General features: G+C 47.5%; 1 protein-coding gene and 1 long non-coding RNA gene across 2 annotated transcripts in view; one reads left to right on the top strand and one right to left on the bottom strand.

Moving 5' to 3' along the window:
* Nucleotides 1-44: 44 nt before the first annotated feature.
* Nucleotides 45-27,762, bottom strand: part of LOC137655807 (uncharacterized) — an 85,397-nt gene continuing 57,679 nt past the window's right edge. Inside the window, exon 3 of the long non-coding RNA XR_011046866.1 lies at nt 45-181. This is a non-coding gene — a long non-coding RNA (uncharacterized lncRNA). The remainder of the gene's footprint in view (nt 182-27,762) is intronic.
* Nucleotides 67-2,940, top strand: LOC137655805 (uncharacterized). The gene is made up of 5 exons (XM_068389963.1): nt 67-206; nt 772-1,266; nt 1,481-1,578; nt 1,817-1,908; nt 2,154-2,940. Exons 1-2 carry the CDS (start codon nt 160-162, stop codon nt 1,196-1,198), a joined length of 474 nt encoding a protein of 157 aa, XP_068246064.1. The 5' UTR covers nt 67-159; the 3' UTR covers nt 1,199-1,266; nt 1,481-1,578; nt 1,817-1,908; nt 2,154-2,940.

Here is a 27,762-nt window from a genome sequence, read left to right as displayed (position 1 = left end):
ACCTTGGTGTGCAATTATAGAACTAACTCGATGCCCATAGCATCAAAGAAAACTTTCCAGTCTAAGTTAATCTAAAAATGGAACGTGAGGCCAGTCTGGAAAGTATTTTCCCTTGGCTGGAGTAGTTGATCCCAAGATTTTTTCCGGATATTTCATCTTATGTCCTCAAAAACCCAGTTATCTGAAAAAGGCAAGGAGTATTATTGGTAAGTTGTAAATGAAAGTTGTTTTGTTGCTTTGTGTGAATGCCCAGTTCTTAAATTAATACATTATCTAGTACCATTGGAGCACCTGATGCAGGACACTTAATGTTTCAATGTTTTGCAACATCCCTTTGATCCTTATCTCCACATTTTTTTAAAATTTAACATATACCTTGCTTATTTATATAAATGTTTTCAAAGTTCTCTCACCATTAGCTCTACTACAAAGTTTTCATCAGTTGAGAGTAGATGCAGAAATACCTCGCCTTACCTTTTTATCACTATTCTTATACTTTAAACCCTGTAGAAATTTGCATAGGGTACTAAAGGTTAAATTACATATAGAATAGTTGCATTTATTGCAATGACCAACCTCAGGTTAATAGTGGCTGAAGGTCTTCAATGAACCCTGAAAATAAAATTTAATATCACAAATGCTGATATACTTTTCATACTAGCTCATCTGGATGTTTCAAAACTTTTCTTACGTTTAATTGGGTGTAGACATTAGCTTGATTTGAGACTTCACATAGTGAAAGTTTTTCTAATTTTATCAAATTTACTTCAGGATTTTCTGGTATGGAGTTGTCAGTGATGTCAACGGTTATTTCTGGTATGGAGTCGCCCGTGATGTCAACGACTATTTCTGGTATGGAGTTGCCAGTGATGTCAACGAGTATTTCTGGTGTGGAGTCGCACGTGATGTCAACGAGTATTTCTGGTGTGGAGTCGCCCGTGATGTCAACGAGTATTTCTGGTACGGAGTCGCCCGTGATGTCAACGACTATTTCTGGTACGGAGTTGCCAGTGATGTCAAGTATTTCTGGTACGGAGTTGCCAGTGATGTCAAGTATTTCTGGTACGGAGTTACCAGTGATGTCAAGTATTTCTGGTACGGAGTTGCCAGTGATGTTAACGAGTATTTCTGGTACGGAGTCGCCCCTGATGTCAACGAGTATTTCTGGTATGGAGTCGCCCCTGATGTCAACGAGTAATTCTGGCATGGAGTCGCCCGTGATGTCAACAAGTATTTCAAAAGCAAGGGTCAATAGATAATTTTAAGGTAAGTAGTGTGGGGTTATCACTGGGTCGTATTGTATTCTTGAACATTCTGAAATACTGTATACAGATTTGCTCTAGTAAAACTGATGAAAACGTCAATATCCAGAATACCTATGATGGTAATAAAACTGATTTAATGAGGCTGATATATTGTATAACATTTAATAGGAAATTAAAAAATTGGATTTAATTAAATCTTTCTCTTCTGTTTTCAGGAAACACCCAGTTCACCTAATATACTTGCTTACCAGTCGACTGATTTATATCGATGGATGTTTAGTTTCTAAAGCAAAGGTCGACAGGTACCTGAATGGTGAGTAGTGCATGGTTATTACTGGTTGGAATTTGTAGACATGAACATTATGAAATACTCGACATTTTTGCTGTTACTCTTGCTAAATTCATGTTCTAGTAAATTTTGTGATGAAAATTTCAATATCCAGAAAACCTATGATGGTAATAAAACTGATTTAATGAGGCTGATACAGGTTTTACTGGAAATTGATATGAAATTTAAAGGTTGGATTTAAATCTTTCGCTTCTGCTTTCAGGAAACATCCAATTCACCTGTACTTCTCTACCAATCAACTTTGTTTGGTATCGATGAATATTTGCAAAAGAAAGGTCTATAGGTAACTGAACGGTGAGTAGTGTATGGTTATCACTGATTGGGATTAGTACACTTGAACAATCTGAAATATACAGACATTTGCTAGAACTAATGCTAAAGTCATATGTTCCATTAAAACTTTGTGCTTTGTGATGAAAATTTAACTCCATAATACCCATGATGGTAATAAAACTGATTTAATGAGGCTGATACAAGTTATACTGAAAATTAATAGAAAATTGGAAAAAATGGAAATAAATTCAATCTTTTGCTTTCAGGAAACCTCAAGTTCACCTGCGGTACTATGTACCATTGAGACTACCACTGGAGTTTTTGGTTCCTTCGATTGGCCTGACAGTACTACATTGGAGGATCCATCTCTGCAATACGGCTCATTTTGTCTTTGCCTACACGTACACCGAATAGTCTGGCCTATTGTTTCCACTTTCTCCTGTCCTCGTATGCCTAACAACACCAAGTTAACCAGACAATTTTTTGCTCCAAGAATTGCACGTTAGTTGTTCAGTGGCTAACTTTCCCTTTGGTAACTGTCGAAAGAGAGACTAGCCATTGTAAGCCGCACTTTCCTCTTGGTATGGTAGAAGAGACTAGCTATAGTAAGCAGCTCGTCTGAGAAAAGGACACTCCAAAATTAAGCTTCTTCTCTAGTCTTGGGTAGTGTCATAACCTTTGTATCATGGTCTTCCACTGTCTTGGGTTTAGAGTTCTTTTGCTTGAGGGTACCCTTATTTCTCTTTCTTTCAGGATTTTTTTTAACGGTTTTTATAGTTGATAAATGTAATAAATTTTTATGAAGTTTCTACAGTATTTGAGATCTAATTTAATGTTATTGTTCTTAAAATATTTTATTTTAGTTATTTCTCTTGTGGATTATTTTCTCCTTGTTTTCTTTCATCACTATAGCCAATTTATGAGTCCTTGGGCAAATAGTATTTTGCTTTATAAACTAGGGGTTTAGATTAGCATGTGATGATAAGTGTTTTGTCCCTAAAAAAAAAATTGGAAATAAAATAAATATGGTGCATACAAAGATTTTCCTTAAGCCTTTTCATAGTAAACTATGTAATTTACTTGTGCAATTATATCTAGTTCTCAAAACGTGAAACTAATTTATTCCTACGTCTATACAAACTTCTGAATCACTTAAATGGAGTTTCTACTAATCATATTTTTTATGACCAGCCAATTAGAATTTGGTTGATTCCATTATGCTTTGGGCTGCCCCGAGTAAATGCAGCGCATATGCAAGGAACAAGATAGAGGTAGCTCACAGTGTCTCTAAACAACACAGCCCTTTTTTTTTTTTTTTTTCTTCCCCTGATTCAGTCATTTGAGTGACTACTTCCTTAGGCTGCTACTCTCAGTTAAAAGTCCAGTAAATATCAGCATTGTTTTTTGCTCGGGACCGAGTAGTGACTATTGCAGCGTTCTTTTGAAACAGGTGGACATACACACGCACCCTCTGTATCCCTCTAGCATAGATGACATGTTCAAGGGAATAATAACTTAGGGAGTGAACTCCCAATGGGAGAGATTTTTCTTGTCACAGGAACCCTAACAAGATTTCAACGCTGCAGTGTTCCCCCCAACAGGAGTTAGAAAAAAAGATTATCGACTCGTTCCTGGTGGAACTAGGTGAGCCTGTCATTTCCCCCTCTACCGAAGTAGCCTTAGTGGAAGATCCTGATTACCATGCCAGCTCATATGCCTAAGGGTCCTTGGCAGAAAACTTAAAGGGTACAAGAAATCTGTCATCTCTATTGTGTGACCACTTTGGCTGCATCCCCCAACAAGAGATGACAATGCCTATATGTTCATGCAGGCATCTTCCAACCCTAATGATGCTCATGACAAATCTTCGTAGGGCATTATGATCCTTAAGATTTTCCAGAGTCACAGTGGGATATTGCTCTAGACAAAAAGTCGAACCATGAATAGGTACGGATCGCACACCCAGCTGCTATTTCCATGTTCATTATTTGTGTACCTGAAAAACTGAGAGAGAATGCAGATACTTCCTTAGTTAGCAAAGTTTTCAGGGAATGGTAATGGGCTCTGAGAGGTCCCGGAGAGAACCAATCTACCTGCTCGGACAGGGACAGGTGGTAAGCCTGGGGACCTGTTTGTTCTACAAGAATTATCCGAGGAGGTAACCTGCATGTTAAATAGGTTTAGCGTCTACAGTATTTTGTTTTAGGCCGTAAATGAGTTCAGGATTCTGTGTTAGCGAATGAATCTTGTCTCTTGGTTTTCTCAGTGACAGGTTTCCCTAGGAAAGACTGTCTTATTTCCTCTAGGTCAGGGGTATGCAACCTTTTCAAGAGATGATAATGCTTTTATGTTCATGCAGGCATCTCTTCCAACCCTAATAATGCTGTGAAGTTGAATGTAACTATTCCTGTCCTACCCAGAATTTCTTCGAGGAATACAGTTAGACAACATTCAAATTAACAATCCGAATGCATCACTGTATCTAATCAGGATGACATCCCTGCACGCTGCCTTATAACGCGTAATGATGGCTTACAACTCATCTCAGGGTAATCCCCACAAGGACAGATCATACGTTAGGCCTACTATATTCCTAAAATGTTTTTTCGTCGACACAGAGAGAGTGAGAGAGAGGGGGGGGTGTTGTTTGCTGTAGCCTTAACCCAATCATGGAAATACAACTCGTGTTAGCTAGGTTTGGACTGGATTACAAGAATTTAGTTTGCTTTACAACAGATGAGGCTCCTGCGATGGTAGATAAAAATAATACGTTGAGGATTGTTGAAGGGTAGAATGGAGGCTCAAAAAAATGACCGTCTTCACTTACTGTCCTGTATTGTATTAGACACCAGAAAGCATTTAATGTGTAAAAACAATAAACTTCGTTAGGTCAAAAGGCCTTAATCATTGCCAGTTTAAAGTTACTGGCATATACTGAACCACAATACAGTGATTTGAAGTATTGTAAAGTCAGGTGGCTAAGTAAAGCAGAAATGCTGAAAAGAGCTATGTTAGTAATCATATTCTCCTTTTAGAATTAACCAGATCAGGTAGATTTTTACTTGAATTTTTCTACATCTTTCCTCTTTAATGTCCAGGGACTTTACAAGCTCATCTCTCAAGAAGTACAGGAACGAACAAAGTGCTCCGACATCCCTGGTCTGTGGACTCCCTCAGGTCAGAAACAAAGCTGTTCTTCCTGAACATGGATGGCCTGTTGGCTAATGCCTAAAACAAAATTATTATTTCTAGGGTTAGTCGCCAAGGACAGTGCCGGAAAAACGTTGAGTTTTGCACCCAGTGAATTGCAAGGTTTAATGGGAGATCAAAATGGCACATCTTCAAGCCTAAAACAAAAGTGAGGTTCTCACTGGGTGACCGTGAGCTGGTTGGCCGGTCTATCTCCCCGCTATCCCTGCTAACTAGCAGAGGGTTCTTGACTCTGCACATAAAAATTTTATGGTTAGATTCCAGGTACGCTGAAAACATATACCTGTATCCGTATTACAGAGCACAGGGTTTGAATTCGTGTAGGAACAAATAAGATTGCTATAAAGAGAAAGAACTGAAATGCATTAACATTACATAACTTGAAGCAACACATACACATTACATATGTGACAGCACACTACCCTCCTAATTTCATGGGAAAATTACAACAAACCAATAACTATTTTAGGTGCATAGTGGCAATGAAAGAAAAGTATGCAAAAATACAGTAAATACATATATACACAAATTGTATTTTCCCCAACTATACAGACCTGAGCTCTTTAATTGACAGATGTCAATGCAAGCTGGCAAATGGCTGTAAAACTTTTAATGAAATGTTAACAACCATACCGGATGTTACCAGTGGTAGCGGGAGTAATTATGAGGCCCCCCTCACTCATAGGTGATGGCTGGTAAAGTACTGTGGGTAATGAGCTCAGGTTTGTCTAATTAGAAAAAATACAAATTACTCCCTAATTTGTCATTTGTGCCTACATGAATACAAACCATTCACTCTTTGCTATGGAAACTCACCTCTTTAAGTAGGTGGAAGCCCCTTCGACTGGCTGAAACTTTTGACCAGGGATCGCTGCATCCGAGCATGGTAATGTGAGGGATGAGCATCCTGCCACCTCATAAACCAGAGGCCTGACAATACCAGTGGCTTTACGCCCCTTGTGAAAGTGATTATGAGCGTAGGAATGTAACTGTGATTGTTATGGTCTATATATAATTCACAGGTTTGTGAATCTAAACAAATGGGACCACACGTCCCAACTCCCCCTCATAAGGAGATTGGGGATGTAACAGGGAATATAAATTCACATATAGTTACCAGTGATATGGGTCATACCTTCAGTCAGAGAGATCCAGCTGAAAGGTCTTCAGACATGCCCTAAGATGGGAAGATTGAATTAAAGAACAAGGCCAGGCAATTCCTTTTCATTCATCCGAGACTAACACTCCTACCTATGTACTTGAACGACTGCTAATAATCCTGAGAGGAAGTACAGTAGCTAATCCACTCGTGCAGCTACTACAGGACCTATCAAAAAGGGTCCTGTGTGTACGTCTTGCAGGTAGAGGGTAGTGAAAGTAGATTGATCCTTCCAAACCCCCATTAGAAGTACTTTCATCACAAAAGTTCTATTCAAATCTGCTCTAGCAGTATACAAAAGCAGACGACAAGGATTGTGGGTTCTGAATTTGAGTCCAGCAATGAACTTGAGAATGAAGATGACCGAGACTTGCCTCCATTCCCAAGAATGGGCATTGTCATAGTGGAGATCAAGCGACTCGGTAACCAGTTAACGCAGTGAGTGCTCCTTTTCGGGAACGGACACTGTGCGACAAAGGTGGTTTCATTTTGACTAAGGACAACCCTGTTCAGACTGCATGAGCATGGACAGCTCTATCGTGGAGGAAATAGCAACCCCATTTGTTCTAAAACCTTGGCTTGAGGTTGAAGGATAGCTTGACTGCTGAGGCTGAGCAGTTTTTCCTCTCAAAGAAAACGAGTAGTGCGGTTCCTAGTAGACCCTTCTCCTAGCTCTTAAATTTAAATTAGCTCACATGAATGCAATACTGTATTAAATTTAGACTTGGTTTTTGTTTCTTTTTTTTTTTATACCTGTGGCCATTTGGGAGTGATCATGATCAAGATGAATCTTGCTATCGTAGACTGATTGTTGAGCAATCTGCAAAACAGTGGCTGGAAAGGGGGCAGTATGTAGTATCCCTATGGATTTTCTCCCTTCCATGATGCTGACCACACAAGATAGCCTACTTTGGCTGAGGTCAGGGCCCTCCCGAGGTATCCAGACATTTGTTTTGCTACTAGTTGTGAAAACCCTCTCTCAGTGAGATGCTGGATAACCCCCTTGCATGGAGAACCCACTGTTTGATTGTAAATCTAAGCATGTGGTTGGTGTAGCAAGTCCTGGAGAAAAACTCTTCAGAACCTTTGTCAGCAGCAGAAGGAGGTCAAGGTACTAGGCTAATTGCAAAGTTACTGTGAAATAAATCTCAATTGCTTGTTTGAATGTAACCCCAACGAAGTTGTTAAAAACCCAGGTCAGTTGCTGACCTGACTCGACACAGTTCGTTGGCCCTATGCTGCAGCAAGTGGGTGCCCACTCCCCTCTTTAGATGCATCTATGAAGAGCATCAACTCGGGAGAAGGAGAAAGATCGACCCTATTGAGACAGCCCAAGATCCAACAATTCAAATTTCCCCCTTGCTCCAATCTCCCCAGACTGAGTATTTCCGGAGAATACCTGCCCTGAGACCTAAAGATCATCACCTGACACTGAAGTGACTACGTGCAAAGGCTACCGTGGGGCACTAGACACTGACAAGGCCAGGTGATCCAGCAGGTACTGCCATGGATGGGCTTGTAGTGAGGTTCGTATCAGTAACTGACGAGCCACTTTGAATATTGAGATCCTACCTATGGTGGGAAAACTTTCCTTTGTGTCTGTCTGCATTTTAAGATATATTTAAGTCCTGCTTGGGTTTCAAGGAGGATTTCTCCAAGTTTTTCCATGCAAAACTCGAGAAGCACGCTCAAAAATGGAGTTTGGTGTATCTTTCCGTGTAGAAAGAACCTTTGGTAGTTCCTCAAAGACAGATAGCAAGCTTACCTGGCGAGCGAGGCTGGGGGTTCATGGAGTCTTGGGATACCCCAGTGGCAAGGTACAGGGTAGCAGGAGGATTGCATAAATTTCTGCGTGCACTGGAGTGCTTCATTTTGAAGAGCCAGCGCTCTCTGGCAACAAGTCGCACTGGAACATATATCAGGAATGTGACTTGCCATTGGTTTGCAATCTTAATCAAGACTTGCCACTGGCATGCACTTGTGAAACTGAAACGAGATTCACTTCTGGCCCATGCCCTATTGAGAGCTTGTGAAACAAAACTCGCCCCTGGCGAGAGCTCTTGAAACGACACTTTCCCCCTGCCAGTGCATGCAAAACAAGATTCCCCCCCTCTTGAAATGAGACTCGCCACTAGCACAAACCTGTGAAATGAGACTCGCTCCCGTTGTATGCTTGTGATCAAGACTGCCACTTGCACTTGCTTGTGATCAGGACTCGGCACCAACGTGTGATCATGAACAAGACTGGCCACAGGTTTAAAGGCTGCTCATGAATGGCAGTGACATTGCCCTAGAGCAGTGGTTCTTAACCCCAGGAAGTCCACCAAGGATTTGTGGACTTCCTATTCAAAATATTATCAAAGTATTAATCCTGAATGTAGAATTCTTAAGTCATTATTATCTAATGTTAAGCAAAACATTGAGACAGACGATTTGATTGCAGCAATAAAAAAGAGTGGGCACTTCAGTCTCCAACTGGACGAGTCAACTGATGTTAGTGATGATCCCCAACTCATGACATACGTACGATATCAAGGTCCAGAAGATATGGAAGAAGAGTTTCTGTTTTGCCGGCCATTGCAAACCACAACTACTGGAGAAGACATTTTCATGAAGGTAGATTCATTCTTCAAGGAAGAAGGACTTCTCTGGAGGCAGTGTTACAGTGTTTGTTGTGATGGAGCACCAGCAATGTTGAGAGCACGTCAGGGCTTCATAGCGCGTGTTAAGCAAGAAAATTCGAGTGTGATGGTTGTTCACTGTATACTTCACTGTGAAAATCTTGCTTCTCAGAAGTTATCACATGAGTTACAGAAGGTGATGCAGCAAGTAACTCGGATTGTTAATTTCATTAAAGCTAGGGCTCTGAACTCAAGATTATTCACTCAATGTGTTCTGACTTTGGTTCTGAGCACATAAACATCTGTTGTACCACTCTGAGGTTAGGTGGCTATCACGAGGAAAGGTGCTCCAACGACTGTTGGAATTGCAGACCGAGACTAAGCTATTTTTGACAGAAAAAGGGTCATCCATTGGCCCACAAATTCTCAGATTCAAAATGGTTGATGCAAGTAGCTTATTTTGCAGATATGTTTGCTGAGATAAATTCCTTGAACATTTCGATGCAAGGTCATGATCAGACATTGGTTGGGCTTTCTGAGAAGCTATTAGCATTCAAAGGAAAACTGAAGTTGTGGATGAATAAAATAAAATCTGGAAAGACTGCATCATTTCCATCTTTTAACCTACTTCTGGAGGATGAAAGATTTTCTCCCATCCAAGTCCAAGGCATTATTGAAGGACATATATCCAAGCTAATTAGAGTGTTTGATCATTACATTCCAGAAAATACACTCAACTACAGTTGGGTAAGAAACCACTTCAACATTGAAGCTGAAGACTTGCCTGATGAAATTGCAAACATCAGCAAGCTACAGGAGGAGCTTATTGAGATCCAGAATGACGCAACACTTCATTACAATTTCAAAAGGCAAAAGGAATCACGGAGCTCATTTTGGATCAAAGTTCACAAAGAAAAGCCCAATCTTGGAGGTGAAGCCCTGAAAACGCCAATTCCCTTTGCTACAACTTTCCTGTGTGAGGCAGGATTTTCAGCCCTCACAGTCATAAAGACAAAATACAGAAACCGTTTGCAACCAGAGGATGACCTAAGATGCAGCCTATCATCAAAATCACTCAGATTTGAAGAGCTGACCAAAACAATCCAGTATCAAGGATCTTATTGATTTTAACCACTTCACTACGGACGAGGAGAAGAAGGAATGGAGGGAGCGAAAGAAGGGGTGAAGAAAAGGAGACAGAGGGGTAGGGAATGGAGAGATTGAAATGAGGGACGAAGGTAGGGAAAGGGACAATTAGGAACGGAGGAATCGGAGAAACAAAGGAAGGAAGAGAAGTGGAGGGCAGAGGCACGGATGGAAGGGGTTAATACTATATTTCATGTCAAATAGTCTTGTATGAATAATTTCCCTTTTCAACAATGGTAAATTATAGCCTAATTATACATTTTTTTTATATTAAGAAACATTTTTATTTTTATTTTAGAAAATCTCAGTGCATTGTTTTATTTCTCATGGATCATTATTAAATAGATGCACTACTTGCATTAATAAAAATGTTTGCATGTGATTTTTGTTTCTGTCACACATTTTTACAGGCAAAAGTATTTTATGATTTAAAAAAAAGTATTTATGAAGGTAAGGGTCGCCATGGTTGATCTGGACAGGATTTTGGGTCGCAGCCATAAAAGGTTATGAACCACTGCCCTAGAGACTAACCATAATACATATGATCAGCTCCAAAGCCCCCTCATGATCAGCTCCAAAGCCCCTCTCCACCCATGCTAGGACCAAGGAGGGCCAGGCAATGTCTGCTGATGACTCAGCAGATAGACTTATAGGCTTCCCCAACCACGCCATCCTTAGCTCACAAGGATGGAGAGGTTGCAGTGACCAGAGGAACTAACGATTTTGAGCAGGACTCAAACCCCAGTCTGGCAATCACCAGGCAAGGATGCTACCACCAGGTGCTAACTTGTGTCCCGCGAAGGAAAGCAACACAAATATTTGGGCTGAGAGTATGAGCCAGTGTCTGCCATGGAACCCCGAAGAGTAGGCAAGCTCAGAGAGTTGACAATAAAGGTGCCTATCATTGCACTGACCGACTTCACCGAATGCGTGCTGGAGAAGCGGTCTCGATAGCACTATCTTGCAGATCCTCAAAGAAAGACGTATGAATTCTAGTTGCTTTCTCTAAGATAGAGTCAAATGCTCGACTGTAATAGTGTATTCATAAAAGAAGTTAAAAGTAAGAAAAAGTAAAATCCTTCAAACTTTTTATTTCTTGTAGTAAAGACTCGGGCTCTCTAAGGAATTTGTTTCCATAAACACTTTCTTGAAATGTAAACGCTGGATAGAGTATGCATACAATTAGCTATCACAGGAGCACAGGATTCTCGTACGAAAGCAACCTTGAGCTCTAAGGCACAAGTGATGTCCATGTAGAAGCAATAAAACCACTTATTCGAGATTCCTAACTGCTTCATGAACGTTAAGGGCCTAGTCTGACAGTCACTACTCACTGTGAACTTTAATTGCATTCACGAGATGAGAAATCGCTTGTGTAAAGCAATTCCCAGGTGAAAGTCTCGCCGAGAGACTGAATCATGTTGCGAGCCGAACTCGTAAGGGGGAGAGAGATTGCTGGCTTCAAGAAAACTCTCGGGAGTAAGCCTAGCATTCAATTTTGGTGATGTAATCCAGGCTTGTTTTAGCCTGAAACATGTCACTAGGTGGTGGGAGGTTACTAACACAAGTGAAGCCTTCAGGTGAAAGAAAAACCTTCACTTACACTTGTTGAGAGCTTGGATCTCATGCAAGCTTGGGTTGCGAGGCGGTGAGAGATCGCCTGCTCATGCAAACCTCTCAGGTGAAAGGCTCTGGTGCAGCAGTTCCGCAAATAGTGATCTGAGGAATTGAGAGATCACTTGTTTCAAGCAAGCCTCTTGGGTAAAAAGTAGTTTTCACCTGTAGCTTGATCATGTCGTGAAGAGGTGAGAGATCATTTACATTATTAAGCAAACTCTCAGGTGAAAGGCTCGCTTCCACCTTTGACCCCCTCGGTCACTGAGACAGCGGCCTGGTTCTTCCAGTAACTTCGAAGAGGTACAGCCTTTTCACGTTGAAACATGAGAGCTTCTGAGCTACCTGGATAGAAAAACTACCAGGCTAGCACAGCAGATCGCGCTAACAACTGCGTTTGCCGGAAATCCCGAAGGGTCGGCTTGCTCAGGAGACAAAAGAATGCATATCTCTTTAAGTGAAAGACTAACTTCCACTTGAGTGCTCAAGGGCACCGGGAAGTAATGTAGCTTAAAAAGCTAACCTATGATTGATCACTGACTAAGTCAGGCGATTAATCGCAAAGCAACTGCTTCCAATAAGCAAGGTTGGACTCCAAACGCCGGGCCGCAAGTTGTTTGTGAATGTTTGCCTATGGATGGGCAAACACAGCCAGAACAGACTTCCCCTCGTGAGGATTACTGATCCTAAGACATCAGAGAACACTAACTCCTCAAGGCAGTAAAGTAAGTCCCTAGCTACAGTTGTTCACCATTAACCAACCTAAAAATTTACTGGAGTCACGAGTCTAATCAATTGGCCAACTCGAGGAAAAATCCCTGAGAAGCAAGAGTCAAAAGTAGTTTCATTTGCCATAGCCAGTAAATGTGAAAGGAGACATCTGTCTCCTATCACAGCTTAGATCAAAGTGAAGAAAGTACGAGTAAGTGGATAGTGGGGTACTTTCCCTGCTACCACTGGTAACAACTGGAGTGGTTGTTGACACCTCGTTAAAAGTTTTATAGCCATTTGGTAGCTTGCGCTAAAATCTAAATCCATAATAAAGAGCGAATGGTTTGTATTCGTGTAAGAATAAATTAAATGACTAAAATCTGTAAAAAAATAAATGGTCCCTTCTTTATAGAGCTATATAAAACAGAGTACTAATTAAAACTCTTCATCATCAGACACATTTATGTAAAAAAAAATTACTGTTTCTGATATAAGGCATCAAGTCTCTCGTAAGATTAAATTTTCTGCAATTTTCTTCATCATTAATGCATTCATAGCTGCATTTACAGATGAGGTACTCAGTACTTGAGTGTCCCAATGATGGGCTGGGCAATGGCGGTGGGGTAGTTTATCCACCCTGGCAGGCTCAACCATACCGCTAAGGCCAGTTCTGAGAGACCAGACCAAGACTGGACCCCTATAGGCCTTCTCCTTTATTTTAAGATAGGCAAAGGCTAGGAGAAGGAAAACTCCAAAATCAAACCAAACAAGACCCCAACGGCGGAGCTTCCCAGCGCCGGCGGAAGAGGGCAATGCCTGTCGGGCAGGCAACAAGGCGGGCCTTGACATAACAAGAACCCGGCAGCCCGATGCAACCAACATCAGAGAAGCCGCCTGTCTCATATGTCTTGAGCTGCGGTGAAAATGATGTGGGCCAAGTGTGTGTGCGTGGCCGTTGCAAAGCCACGACCACCCAAAACAATATACCCAGCTACTGGCATTCTGTCGTTTCCTCCACCCTTCTTCATCTCTTTCTCACCATCATCATCATCATCACCATCAGCAAGTCCTGAGGCGACAGCACCGTGGGTGAAGGGGGCAGGCCTGGATAGCTGGAAGCCCTTAGCCCACGACTGCACTCAGGCGGCGAGTCTAAGATTCAGTCGCACTCTGGTGACGGTGCCGTGACACCAGAGTTCGGCAGCTGGACCCGTGACTGGGCTGGCCTATTGAGGACACCGCAGCCCACCCCACATGGGGAGGCCCCTAGAAAAGGTGGGGTAAACATCGGACACGGCAAACCCGTCTGGTCAGCTCACCGCGGCTGGCGGACATCCCACTAATGCGGTCGAAATAACAAGAAAAAAATATTAACCTTAGGTGCATGGAACATCCGCACCCTCCAAGACGTGACAAACACCAACCGCCCGGAACGACGTACAGCCCTCGTCTGCAAGGAGCTAGCCCACTTCAATGTTGATGTGGCGGCTCTTAGCGAGACCAGACTACCCGAAGAGGGCAACATCAGGGAAGCTGGAACAGGCTACACCATCTTCTGGAAAGGCAAGGCCCTAGAGGAGCCTCGCATCCACGGTGTCGGCTTCGCCATCCGTTCCCAGCTAGTGCAGCAGCACAACCTCGCTCCCAAGGCCATCAGTGAGCGCCTGATGACTGTCCGCATCCCCATCACGCGGGACAGACATCTCACCCTGATCTCTGTCTACGCCCCGACTATGACCTCAACCGATGATAACAAAGCTGCCTTCTACACCCAGCTCGACCGCACCATCCAGGCAGTGCCCGCCAATGACAAGCTCGTTGTGCTTGGCGACTTTAATGCCCGAGTAGGCAAAGACCATCGCCTGTGGGAGGGAATCATTGGCCGCCATGGCATTGGAAATTGCAACACCAATGGCCAACTCCTACTGGGTCTGTGTGCAGAACACCAACTTGTGGTAACCAACACCATCTTCCAGTTACCAAAGCGACAAAAGACCACATGGAGACACCCACGGTCTAAACACTGGCACACCCTGGACTACGTCCTGACCAGAGCCAGAGATCGAGGAGACGTCCGCATCACCCGATCCATGCCCGGAGCGGACGACTGCTGGACAGACCACAGACTCCTCATCTCCCGACTCTCCATGACGACCCTACGACCACCCAGAAGGGCACCTGACAGCGTACCACACCAACTCTTTGATTGTAGTAAGCTCCGCAACCCACAGGTGGCACAGAACTACAAGGAGGCCTGCGAACAATACCTCGCAGACCCTGTGGGTCAGGCCACTGTTGAGCACCACTGGACCACCCTCAGAAACGCCATGGCCCGTGCCGCGGAGGAAACACTAGGCTACACCACAAAGAAACGGCAGGATTGGTTTGATGAGAATGATGCTACCATCTCTCTTCTCATTGAAACCAAACGACAAGCACGCCTGACTTTGGAAAACCAACCAACAGCAGCTAACAAATGTGCTCACAAGGTGGCTGAAGCTGGTTGCCAGAGAGGTATCCGTAAAGCCCAGAACATCTGGTGGCAAAGAAAAGCTGCAGAAATACAGAGCTTCGCTGACCAACGTGACCTGCGCAGATTCTATGCAGCAACAAAGGAAATATTCGGTCCCACACGGTCATCAGTGGGCAGCCTGAAGGACGCAGATGGGGCCACGACTATCACCGACAGCGAGGGCATCCTGGCCAGGTGGAGGTCTCACTTTGAGAACCTCCTCAATGACCAAGCAGACACCCCAGACGATCTCTTGCGAATGACCCCGCAGCATCCCGTCCGTCACTGGATGGCACTACCACCCTCCATCCATGACTTCAACAAGGCCCTGCAGCGCATGAAGCCCGGCAAAGCCCCAAGGCCAGACAACATCCCGTTGGAGCTCCTCACTCACGGTGGCCCCGGCTTGAGGAACCGTTTGATGCTCCTTATACTGAAAATATGGGAGACCAAGACCCCCCCCAGTGACTTCCGCGATGCGAACATCACTACCATCTTCAAGAAGGGAGACAGGGAGAACTGTAACAACTACCGGGGAATATCACTACTAAGTATCACGAGTAAGATTTTCGCTCGGATTCTCCTTGACCGCCTCCTTATTCTCGCAGAAGACGTCCTGCCAGAGTCCCAGTGCGGCTTTCGACCTTCCCGCGGGACCATAGACATGATCTTCTGTGCGCGACAACTACAAGAGAAGAGCCTCGAACAACAACAGCCCATAATGTTCATCTTCTGGGATTTGAAAAAGGCCTTCGACAAAGTACCTCAACCTGCCATGTGGGCTGTCCTCAAAAGATATGGCTGCCCACCCGATTTTGTCAAGCTGGTGCGTGCCCTCCATGACGGAATGGTTGGGAGAGTCTGCCACTAGAACTCTCTTTCAGACCCATTCCCCATCAACGGCGGCCTGAAGCAGGACTGTGTTCTGGCCCCGACGTGTTCCTCGCTATACACCGCAGCAATGCTCAACGAAATTCCCCCAGACACACCTTCAGTCAACCTACGTTTCCGCATGGATGGAGGCGCTTTCAACCTCGCTAGACTCCGCGCCAGAACCAAGACCACCTTGTGTGCAGTGCGAGAACTGCAGTATGCTGACGACAATGCCACCCCAGGTCAGACGGCAGAGGACCTGCAGTCGTTAGCTGATGCATACAACTCTGCCTACGAACGTTTTGGGATGCAAGTCAACTCAGACAAAACCAAGACCCTCGTCCAACATCCACCAGGACTGATGCTCCCCAACTTCAATACCACAGTGAATGACCAACCGTTAGAACAGGTGGACCAGTTCTCCTACCTAGGGAGCATCCTAACATCAACTCCCACAAGCAAAAAGGACATGGAGAACAGGATCAGGGCAGCCCACTTCGCCTTTGGCCGACTCAACTGCCGCGTATTTAACAACCACGCACTGACAATGACCACCAAAATAATGGTGTTCAGGGCAGTAGTCCTCTCCACGCTCCTGTATGCATGTGAAACATGGAGGCTATATAAAAACGATATTAAAAACCTAGAACGCTTCCAACAAATGAAACAGAGGCAGATCTTGAAAATCCCCTGGGAGAGCCACACCACCAACATTGAAGTCTTAGAACGTGCCTCGCTGACCAGCGTGGAGGCCATCATCATCCACCACCGCCTCCGCTGGATAGGACACGTGCATAGGATGGATCCATCTAGGCTCCCAAAGAAAATATTCTACGGAGAACTGACCCAGGGCACCAGACCACGAGGAGCCCCGAAAATGCGCTATAAAGATCAACTAAAGCGCACCCTGGCTCTAACTGACATCGATCCTTCCTCATGGGAAGAAACAGCCAGGGACAGGAAAACCTGGAGGAGTACAGTACACCATGGCACTGTGGACTTCGAGGAGAGGAGGAGACAAAATGAGGAGGCTAGGAGGAGAAGAAGGAGAGAGCGATTAGAACAGCCCCGCCCACCACCTACCCTCCCTTGTGAACACTGTCCGCGACTCTTCCACCACAGACTAGGACTTAACAGCCACATCAGGCATAAGCACCCACCCCACAGATAGGAGGCTGATGGCTAACGACAGAACCCAATACTCGGACACGAGTGGGCGCCGACGACGACTCAGCTTATTTCTTTGTTTGCTTTTTAATAATCAAATTTACTGAATATCCCCTCACATTCAGCATTGGAATGGAGTAGACTTAGAATTTCTGAAAAAATACGACAAATTCGGAGATAATTTGTATTTTCCCTAACCATACAAACCTTAGCTATTTAGATTGGGTTTACCTTTCGGCGTACCTGAAATGACAAGCCAATAGTTTTTAACGAGGGTTAACTACCCCCGCGCTAGTTAGCGGGCGTAGGGGAAGGGATAGCTTGCTATCCCTCCCCCCCCACACACCAGTGATTTGTTTCACTTCACTTAGAGGTAGGACTTGACTTGGGGACCAGGGTTGGCGGGCAAATATGTGTAAATAGCTAAGGTTTGTATGGTTAGGAAAAATACAAATTATCTCCGAATTTGTCATTTGTTCCGTAACCGAAATACAAACCAAGCTATTTACATTGGGTGACTTACCCCTTAGGAAGGGTGGAAAGTCCCCAGCCTTACTGACTTTGGCTTTGCCAGGGGGCTCCGCCTCCCAGTGAGTAGCACTTGAGAGAAGGAGCCCCTGCACCTCACAAGTTCCTTGCTTCGCTAGGAACAAGTGGCCTACATAAGTTGTGTGTGGAGGAAAGCGTGACTCGTCCTATGAAGTTGACCTTGAGACCTTTAAATAGGAATCTAGGATAGGACATTCCCAATACCACCTCGTCAGGGTATGGGGGACGCGACAGTATTAAACTTAATACTAGGAGCACAAGGAAGCATGGGTTACCTGCAGAGGTCGAGGTCAGCTATGCGAAGACCAGGATGCTGCTTCCCAAAGAGAGGGGAGAATGAAGAAAGAAATAAGGGTCAGACATACTCTTTCATTCACGCAGACTAAAACCGGGTAACAACGCCCTCAACCTACTGCTACTTGTCCATAAAGGAGCCTGAGGTTAGACCAGCTGTTGTGCCGCCACCACAGGGCCGATAGAAAACGTATCGAGGCTCCTGTGGGTCACGTCTTGCAGGTACTGTAGTGGGCTGTGAAGGTCGTCTGACGCTTCCAGACCCCAGCTTGAAGCAACTGCATCACAGAGAAGTTTCTCTTGAAGGCCAGGGACGTGGCAACGCCCCTGGCGTTGTGTGCCCTAGGGCGACGTGACGGAGTAGGGTCTGGATTCAAGGCGTGGTGGATAACCCTTCGAATCCAAGCCGAGATGGTGTTCCTGGTGACCCTCCTCTTCGTCCTGCCTGTGCTTACAAACAGTGCCCGCACTTGAGGACGAACTGCAGCTGTTCTCTTCAAGTAGTACCTCAGACACCTCACTGGACATAGGAGCAGCTGGTCTGGGTCGCTTGTTACAGAACGGAGACTCGCGATCCTGAAAGAGTCGAACCGTGGATCCGGCACTCCAGGATTCTGAGTCTTGGCAACAAACTTAGGGACAAACCTGAACGTTACCTCCCCCCATCCCCTTGAATGGGCGATGTCGTACGAGAGACCATGAAGTTCACTAACTCGCTTGGCCGAAGCTAAAGCGAGCAGGCAAGCAATCTTCCAAGACAGGTGGCGATCAGAGGCCTGGCGTAATGGTTCGAAGGGAGGTCTCTTAAGAGCCCTGAGAACCCGAACCACATTCCAAGGAGGAGGTCTCACTTCCGACTGGGGGCAGGTAAGCTCATAGCTACGTATGAGTAGAGAGAGTTCTAGCGAGGAAGAAATGTCCACGCCTTTCAGCCTGAAAGCCAAGCTTAAGGCTGAGCGATAGCCTTTCACTGCCGAGATAGAAAGGCGCATTTCCTCCCGCAGATATACGAGGAACTCCGCTATTGCTGGAATAGTGGTATCAAGTGGAGAGATACCCCTCCCACGACATCAACCACAAAAGACTCTCCACTTCGCCTGGTAGACTCCCTCGGAGGACTTTCGCAGGTGCCGAGACATTCTCTCCGCAACCTGTTGTGAAAAGCCTCTCTCCGTGAGGAGACGCTGGATAGTCTCCAGGCGTGAAGCCAAAGCGGGGCTACGGCCTTTTGAGGGATGTTGGAGTGGGGTTGTCTGAGAACCTCGCGTCGTGGGGGAAGTTCTCTCGGGAGCTCCGTCAGGAGCTGCAGAAGGTCCGGTAACCATTCCGCGTGATGCCATAGCGGAGCTATCAGAGTCATCGAACAGTTGACCGATAGTCTGGTCCTCTTGAGCACCCTTCTCATCAGACAGAACGGTGGGAAGGCGTACACGTCGATGTTGTCCCACCGTTGCTGGAAAGCATCTTGCCAGAGAGCCTTGGGGTCCGGGACTGGGGAGCAGTACTGAGGCAGCTTGAAATTCAACGCTGTCGCGAACAGGTCCACGGTCGGGGAACCCCACAAAGTCAAGACTTTTTTGGCTATCTGAGGATCCAAAGACCACTCGGTACTCACTATCTGCGAAGCCCTGCTCAGACTGTCGGCGAGCACATTTCTCTTGCCAGGAATGAAGCGAGCTGATAGTGTTATCGAGTGGACTTCGGTCCACCTCAGAACCTCTACTGCAAGATGGGATAGCTGCTGCGAAAAAGTACCTCCCTGCTTGTTGATATAAGCCACTACCGTGGTGTCGTCACTCATCACCACCACGGAGTGACCCGCCAGGGTCCGTTGGAACTGTTGAAGAGCCAGAAAGACGGCCTTCAACTCTAGCAGGTTGATGTGCAGGCACTTTTCTGATTATGACCAAAGGCCTGAGGTCCTCTGGTTCAGAACGTGCGCCCCCCACCCTTCTTTTGACGCGTCCGAAAACAGTGTCAATTCCGGGGGGAGGACGAGAAGATTCACTCCCTTTCGCAAGTTCTCGTCGACCAGCCACCACAGCAGGTCCGTCCGTTCCAAAGATCCTATCGGGATCTGTATGTCCGGGGAATCGGATCCTTGACTCCACCGGGACTTGAGCCGCCATTGAAGGGATCTCATCCTGAGGCGGCCGTTTGGAACCAGATAAGCCAGGGAGGACAGGTGACCTAAGAGACGCAACCACGATTGGGCGGGAAGCTCTTCTCGCCTGAGGAAGGGTTCCGCCACCCTCCTCAGCCTTGCTATCCTGTCGTCTGATGGAAAAGCTTTGTGGAGATTGGTGTCTATTAGCATGCCTAGATAAACCAGTCGTTCGGACGGCTGCAGAGAGGACTTCTCGAGGTTTACCACGACCCCCAGATCCTGTCAAGGCCCAGAAGCCTGTCTCGGTGCCAAAGAAGGGTCGACTCCGAGTCTGCTAGGATCACCCAGTCGTCCAGATAGCGAAGGAGACGAATGCCGTTCCTGTGCGCCCAAGATGAAATCAGGGTGAACACATTGGTGAACACCTGAGGTGCTGTGGAGAGACCGAAACACAGCACCTTGAACTGATAGGTCTTGTCGTCTAGGCTAAATCTCAAGTACTTCCTGGAAGACGGATGGATTGGGATCTGGAAGTACGCGTCCTTTAGATCCAGTGTGCACATGAAGTCTAGAGGTCTCACCGCAAGTCTGACCGTGTCCGCTGTCTCCATGCTGAACAGAGTTTGCTTGACAAACCGGTTCAGAGCCGAGAGGTCGATGACAGGTCTCCAGCCTCCAGACGCCTTCTTTACAAGAAAGAGTCGACTGAAGAAGCCTGGGGAGCCGTCGACGACCTCCTGGAGAGCATCCTTCTTGAGCATGGTGTCGACTTCTGCCCGAAGGGCTAGTCCCTTTACCGATCCCATGGCATAGGAGCTCAACGACACTGGATTCTCTGTCAGGGGAGGTTGAGATGTTATGAACGGGACGCGATAGCCTTGGCCGATCACAGAAATAGTCCATGCATCGGCCCCGTGTTGCTGCCACCTGTGCACGCAACGTCGAAGGCATCCCCCCACAGGTGGACGCGGGGGGACTGCCACTCCTAGTGTTTGCAGCCGCGGTCGCTCCCTCTAGGAGTCTTGCCTCCCCTGGAGGACTTACCGCCCCTCTTGACCTTGGCTGGAAAGGGCTGGGGCTTAGACACCACTTTCTTAGCTGCCGGTGCCTGCTTTGATGTCTTGCGAGGCTGCTGCTGCTGCTGCTGTTGCTGCGGAGCTGGAGGCTTATAGGGCCGAGCTGTAAGGGCCCTATGGAGGAGGGAGTCCTGGCTAGATTTCCTCCATTTCTCAGCCGTTCGTTCCATATCCTGGGGCTCCAACAGATTCTCCCCAAGGAGGGAAGCATGTCTGAGCCTACAGACATCTACGGCGGGGACCTTCGGGTGGAACTTCTCGGTCACCACATCACGCCGCTTCAATACCGAGTTGGCCCACAGGGTTGTGACCTGATGTGCCAGGAACTCGATGGAGCAGGTGCCCGAGAGTAAGAAGGTCTCCAGGGCCTTCATATTGGTCTCCTTAGACAAGTCCTCGGAGCGCAATAGGATGCCCAGAGTCCCTAGCCATATATCCAGCCACGAAGTGGCCTGCATGGCGCACTTCGCGACCTTCTCATGGCTCAGGATCTCCGACACCGAGAATGTCACCTGCCGGGCGGAGAGCTTCTCGAGAGGAACTCCCTTAGCAAGCTCTTCAACGGAATGATGGAGAGGAAGAGTGAGACTAGACTCCCCCAAGATCTCAAAATACCTCCTCTGCTGGAGACGAGGAGGTGGGATGAGTTTGTTCCCGGCAGAGGAACGACTGGAGGAAGCAAGAGTCGCGAGTTGGGCATTGGCCCTGGCTCTGGCACTCTTCAACCCCCGAGACCAGGGCAGAGCAGCACTGGTCTTAGGGGGCTTCTGAACATCGAACACCTGGTCCATGACCATGTCCTTGCCTTCTCGGGGGGCGATCACGGGGTCCATGAACCCGTTGAGTTGCCTCATCAGGCTCAGGACCTGCCAGAAGGCATGCTCAGACTCCTGCTGGTCTCCTCCTTGCGGACTGGCAGCTAAGTCTCCCGTCCCCGGAATCTCTTCCTGAGGACAAGCGTGGACATTCTCCCAGGGAGCACCGGGTTCCTAGCGAATCCTAGAAGACGACTTCGGGATTGTCTTGGAGTCCTTGGGTTCCCTCCTGGGAGGGATACACGACCCCAACAAAGAGGTTCGGAAAGCACCCTCTGCGCGAGACGATTCTCCTCCATGAGGAGAAGACTTCCCCCTTGGTGCCAAGGGGGAGACTATCACCTCACTGGATTCACCCGAGGACGGAAAAGCCTCGTCCCCGGGAGAAGGAGAAAACGCCTGCGAAGGGGATGGGGCCTTCCTGACAGACCTCTTAGGAACCAACTTCTCCCTGGGGGAAGTCACCACGAAGTCCACTCCTCTCCTTCTGTTCAACGGGGGCGAGGCAGCCGTTGGCTTGTGTCCTTGGTCGCCAGTGCCGGCTTCATAGCCTTCACTAACGCCCGCTTCAGAGGACCAAACCAAGTCTGCCGCTCCACGGACACAGAGTCCGAAATCCCCGCTGGAGGGAAGGGGATCGGGCGATCCTTCGGAGTGGACACCACAGGACCTGCCTGAAAAGGAAGAGGGGAAGAAAGTTGTACTGACCTCTCTGAAGTGTCTTCCCTATCCTGCACAAGAGTCCTGCACTTTGGCGGGGGCGATCCTGAGTGCGGTCTGGCGACACGCGTCCCTGCTGCTGTCGCGGGCTGCGAAATCCAACGCGAACGGCGATCGTGCGCAGACGAGCGGTCGCCCGGGCGCGCAGGCGAGCAGGTGAGAGGGCGCGCAGGCGAGTGGGCGCGAGGGCGCACAGGCGAACGAGCGCGAGCGCGCACAGGCGAACGAGCGCGAGCGCGCACAGGCGAACGAGCACTAGGGCGCACAGGCGAACGAGCGCGAGGGCGCACAGGCGAACGAGCGCGAGGGCGCACAGGCGAACGAGCGCGTGGGCGAGCTGGTGAACGAACGCGTCGGCGAGGGAGCGTGTTGACGCGTGGGCGAACGAGAACGCTCCGATGACCGCTGACGATGTTGTTCAGGAGACCTGTAGCGCGTGGGAGAGCGATTGCGAGCAGGCGATTGGCGGCGCGCTGCTGAACGCTGGCGCGTAGGCGAGCGATGGCGCACTGGCGCATGGTGGCGCGTTGGCGAGCAATAGCGCATAGACCGCGTAGGCGAACGACCGCGCGAGGGCGAGCTAACAGAAGGCGACCCATGTCCCTCCAGATCCTCTGGGCGACGGCGCGTTGGAGAACGCTTGCGCGCAGGCGATAGGTCACGCGGGCGGTCTGGAGGTCGCCGATGTTCAGGTGATCGCTGATGCGCTGGGGACCGTTGCCGCACAGGAGATCGCTGACGAGCAGGCGAATGTTGATGCGTTTGTGATCGCTGGCGACCAAGAGGGCGACGCGTGGAATCCTGTGAGGGAACTGCCGGCACGGAGCACAGAGGCGAACACTCATGAACGGGTTCAGGAACAGGAGGCGCGTGGGCGTACAGGCATTTTGGAAGTACGCGCTGGAGAATGCGAGCAGGAACAGGCTGACGAACAGGATCGTGAAGGTGAGGAGAAGAGTCCTTGGCCAAACTAGAGCGCTCAGGAGACTGATGGCGAGCAGTGGGGCGATGGTCATCAGAAGTGCGCTGACGAACAGGAGAGCGCTGACGGTCAGAAGAGCGCTGACGAGCAGGAGACCGCCTGTGCGCTAACACTGCAGAAGGGCGCGCAGGGGAACGCTGGCGCACTGGGCGCTCAACAGGAACAACAGGCTGAAGGATGTCCTCAGGAGAGCACTGGCGAGAAGAGGGGCGATTATCAGGAGAGCGCTGGCGAACAGGAGATCGCTGACGAACAGGAGAGCACTGACGAGCAGGAGAGCGCCTGTGCGCATACACTGCAGAAGGGCGCGCAGGGGAACCCTGACGCGCAAGGGAAGAATCCCTTTGCCCCGAAGTGACTGTTGCCCATCGGGTGACGAGGTCAGGCTGCTGGACATCTGCACCAGAAGCTGAAGGTCTGGAAGGCGTAGGAGACCGATCCCCAGAGAGGTCTAAGGAAGCTGGAGCTGCAGGCTGCTTACGGCGAGGAGAGTCCCCCTCGGAGGAAGGAGGCGAAGATTCAAAAAGGCGCCTCTTAGCACCCTTATAGGGAGACGGGAGGCCCTTGCGGCGCAGCAGACGGTGAGCCTTATGGCGAAGGCGGCCACGAGGAAGATTGTCAGGACCATCAGTCCTCCGAAGGGGAGTCTCAGTCAAAGCACTCCCCTTAGAGGGAGGCTTGGTAGCAGAAGAGCCCGCAGGACTCCCTTCCCCCTACGAAGGATGTACGGAAGGGGGAGGAGAGCCTTCAGCACTATCATCCACAACAGTACCTGCAGAGGATTGACCCGACCCGTCGAAAGCCTCTGTCACCACGACGTCGACGATAGACAGAGGATCTACCTCTGCTATCACCGGCGACTGCTTAACAGCGGCCCCCAACTGGACAAGGTCAATCAGGGCTACCCTGGAGGGCAGGCCCTTAAGCCCCAGGGAAGCCCAAATCGGAAAAAGATCATCATTAGACAAAGATTCATTAGCAACAACCTCCCCTGGAGGAGGAGGAGGAACCGCCCCGCTATGGGAGGCGACGCCCTCTCCCCAAATCCAAGGTCGGGAAACAGAACTAGGGCCTGCGCTCCCACTCGGCAGACTCTCCTTAGGAGCCGAACGAGGGGGAGCTTTGGAGGAGGTTTGGGCGGCGAAAGGAGAGTCCCGAGAGCCTTCTTCCTTCAAGGCAACCCCAGAAGGATAACGGTCTCTCTTGGACTTCTTCTTACGCCGGCGGCCAAACCTCTCCCACTGGGAGGCAGACCACTCCCTGCACTCACTACACGTATTCTCTTTATCACACCGTCGGCCTCGACATTGCGGGCAAAGGGTGTGAGGATCTGTGTCCACCGCCGACATAAAAGTACCACAAGGGCGGCCGGCAATTCCAGGGCACTTGTGCATAGTGAACAATAAGGGTGAGGTCCAACTTCAAAACACACACACACAAACTGGAAGAAAAAGCAAAAAAAGATTAAGGCTGTTAACAAGGACGATGGACAGACACGTCTGTTCATCGCCGGAGCCAAAAGTGAAGTGAAGCAAATCACCGGTGTGTGGGGGGGAGAGATAGCAAGCTATCCCTTCCCCTACCCCTGCTAACTAGCACGGGGGTAGTTAACCCTCATTAAAAACTTTTGGCTCGTCATTTCAGCTACGCCGAAAGGTAAACCCAATGTAAATAGCGTGGTTTGTATTTCGGTTACGGAACAATTGAGAATTCTTTAAAATCCTCTTCACTTTTCAGCAAAGACAGCCAAAATTTGTCAAACTCCTTACTCTCTACATTTAATAACCCCTCAACAAGAGGCAAATTTTTCCACTGGCTATCAATTATTTTGAGTAGGTCACTATTCTCTCTAGGTACTATGCCACGTAGTTCAGATATTAGTGGCAATTAGGTTGGTACTGTATTTCTGAAATCAGATAAAAATTTTATTTTCCTTAGTAAAATAAATTTTTGAATATACTTACCCGATGATCATATAGCTGCATCCCTGCTGCCCGACAGAAAAAATCTACGGGAGGAATACGCCAGCGATCGCTATACAGGTGGGGGTGTACATCAACAGCGCCATCTGTCAAGTAGGTACTCAAGTACTCGATGTCAACAACGAACCAATTTTCTCCTCTGTCCCACTGGTTCTCTATTGGGGAGGAAGGGTGGGTCCTTTAATTTATGATCATCGGGTAAGTATATTCAAAAATTTATTTTACTAAGGAAAATAACATTTTTCAATATCAAACTTACCCGATGATCATATAGCTGATTCGCACCCAGGGGGGTGGGTAGAGACCAGCATAACAAGTTGACATTATGAGCTAAGTATTCCGTATTTTATTTTAGCAGTTATTCAAAATAACAAGCATAAAATAAATAAGTACCTGGTAAGAAAGACGACTTGAACAATTACTCTGCCTTTTTAAGTACGTCTTCCTTACTGAGCCTCGCGATCCTCATAGGATGCTGAGCGACTCCTAGGAGCTGAAGTATGAAGGGTTGCAACCCATACTAAAGGTCCTCATCAAAACCTTTAATCTAGGCGCTTCTCAAGAAATTATTTTGACCACCCGCCAAACCAAGTAGGATGCGAAAGGCTTCTTAGCCTTCCGGACAACCCAAAAATATTTCAAGAGAAAGATTAAAAAGGTTCTGGAATTAGGGAATTGTAGTGGTGGAGCCCCCACCACTACTGCACTCGTTGCTACGAATGGTCCCAGAGTGTAGCAGTTCTCGTAAAGAGACTGGACATTCTTAAGATAAAAGACGCGAACACTGATTTGCTTTTCCAATAGGTTGCGTCGAATATATTTTGCAGAGATCTATTTTGTTTAAAGGCCACGGAAGTTGTGACAGCTCTAACTTCGTGTGTCCTTACCTTCAGCCAAGCTTGGTCTTCCTCATTCAGAAGGGAATGAGCTTCTCGTATTAACAGTCTGATAAAAATAGGATAAAGAATTCTCTGACATAGGCAAAGATGAATTCTTAACTGAACACCATAAAGCTTCAGACGGGCCTCGTAAAGGTTTTAAAATAGAACTTAAGAGCTCTTACAGGACATAATACTCTTTTTAGTTCATTTCCAACCATACGATAAGTTTGGAATATCGAACGATATTGGTCAAGGCCGAGAAGGCAGCTCGTGTTTGGCTAGAAAACCAAGATGTAGAACATGTAGCCGTTTCGGATGAGAATCAGATGTTCTTGCTGAAGGCATGAATCTCACTGACTCTTTTAGCTGTGGTTAAGCATATCAGGAAAAGAGTCTTAAAGGTGAGATCTTTCAGGGAGGCTGATTGAAGTGGTTCGAACCTGTCTAACATAAGGAATCTTAGAACCACGTCTAAATTCCAACCAGGTGTAACCAAACGACGCTCCTTCGTGGTCTCAAAAGACTTAAGGAGGTCCTGTAGATCTTTATTGTTGGAAAGATCTAAGCCTCTGTGACGGAAGACTGATGCCAACATGCTTCTGTAACCCTTGAGTGGGAGCTGAAAGAGATCGCTCTTTCCTCAGATATAAGAGGAAGTCAGCTATTTGAGTTACAGAGGTACTGGTCGAGGATACGGATACTGACTTGCACCAGTTTCGAAAGATTTCCCACTTCGATTGGTAGACCCTAAGGGTGGATGTTCTCCTTGCTCTAGCAATCGCTCTGGTTGCCTCCTTCGAAAAACCTCTAGTTCTCGAGAGTCTTTCGATACTCTGAAGGCAGTGAGACGAAGAGCGTGGAGGCCTTGGAGTACCTTCTTTATGCGTGGCAGACGTAGCAGGTCCACCCTTAGGGGAAGAGTTCTGGGAACGTCTACTAGCCATCGAAGTACCTCGGTAAGTTATTCTCTCGCGGGCCAGAGGGGAGCAATTAGCGTCCACTTGTCCCTTCGTGAGAGGCGAACTTCTGCAGTACCTTGTTGACAATCTAGAACGGAGGGAATGCATATAGATCTAGATGAGACCAATCAAGTAGAAAGGCATCTAAAAGAACTACTGCTGGGTCCGGGATAGGTGAGCAAAGTATTGAGAGCCTCTTGGACATCGAGGTTGCGAAGAGATCTATGGTTGGCTGGCCCCAGGTGACCCAAAGTCTCTTGCATACATCCTAGTGGAGGGTCCAATATGTTGGAATTATTGTCCCTTCCTACTGAGACAATCTGCTAAGACATTCAAGTTGCCTTGGAAGAAACTTGTTACTAGTGAAAAGTCTAGACCTGTTGAACAGGAGAGGAGGTCACTTGCGAACTCGTACCATGTCAGAGAGTAGGTCCCTCCTTGCTAGGAGATGTACATCAAAGCAGGGAGTTGACCGTGTTCACCTCCACTACTTTGCC

This window comes from Palaemon carinicauda, chromosome 16, assembly GCF_036898095.1.
Source record: "Palaemon carinicauda isolate YSFRI2023 chromosome 16, ASM3689809v2, whole genome shotgun sequence".
Classification (NCBI taxonomy): domain Eukaryota; kingdom Metazoa; phylum Arthropoda; class Malacostraca; order Decapoda; family Palaemonidae; genus Palaemon; species Palaemon carinicauda.
Note: the sequence above shows the minus strand (reverse complement) of the source record. Positions and strands in the feature narration are given on the sequence as shown.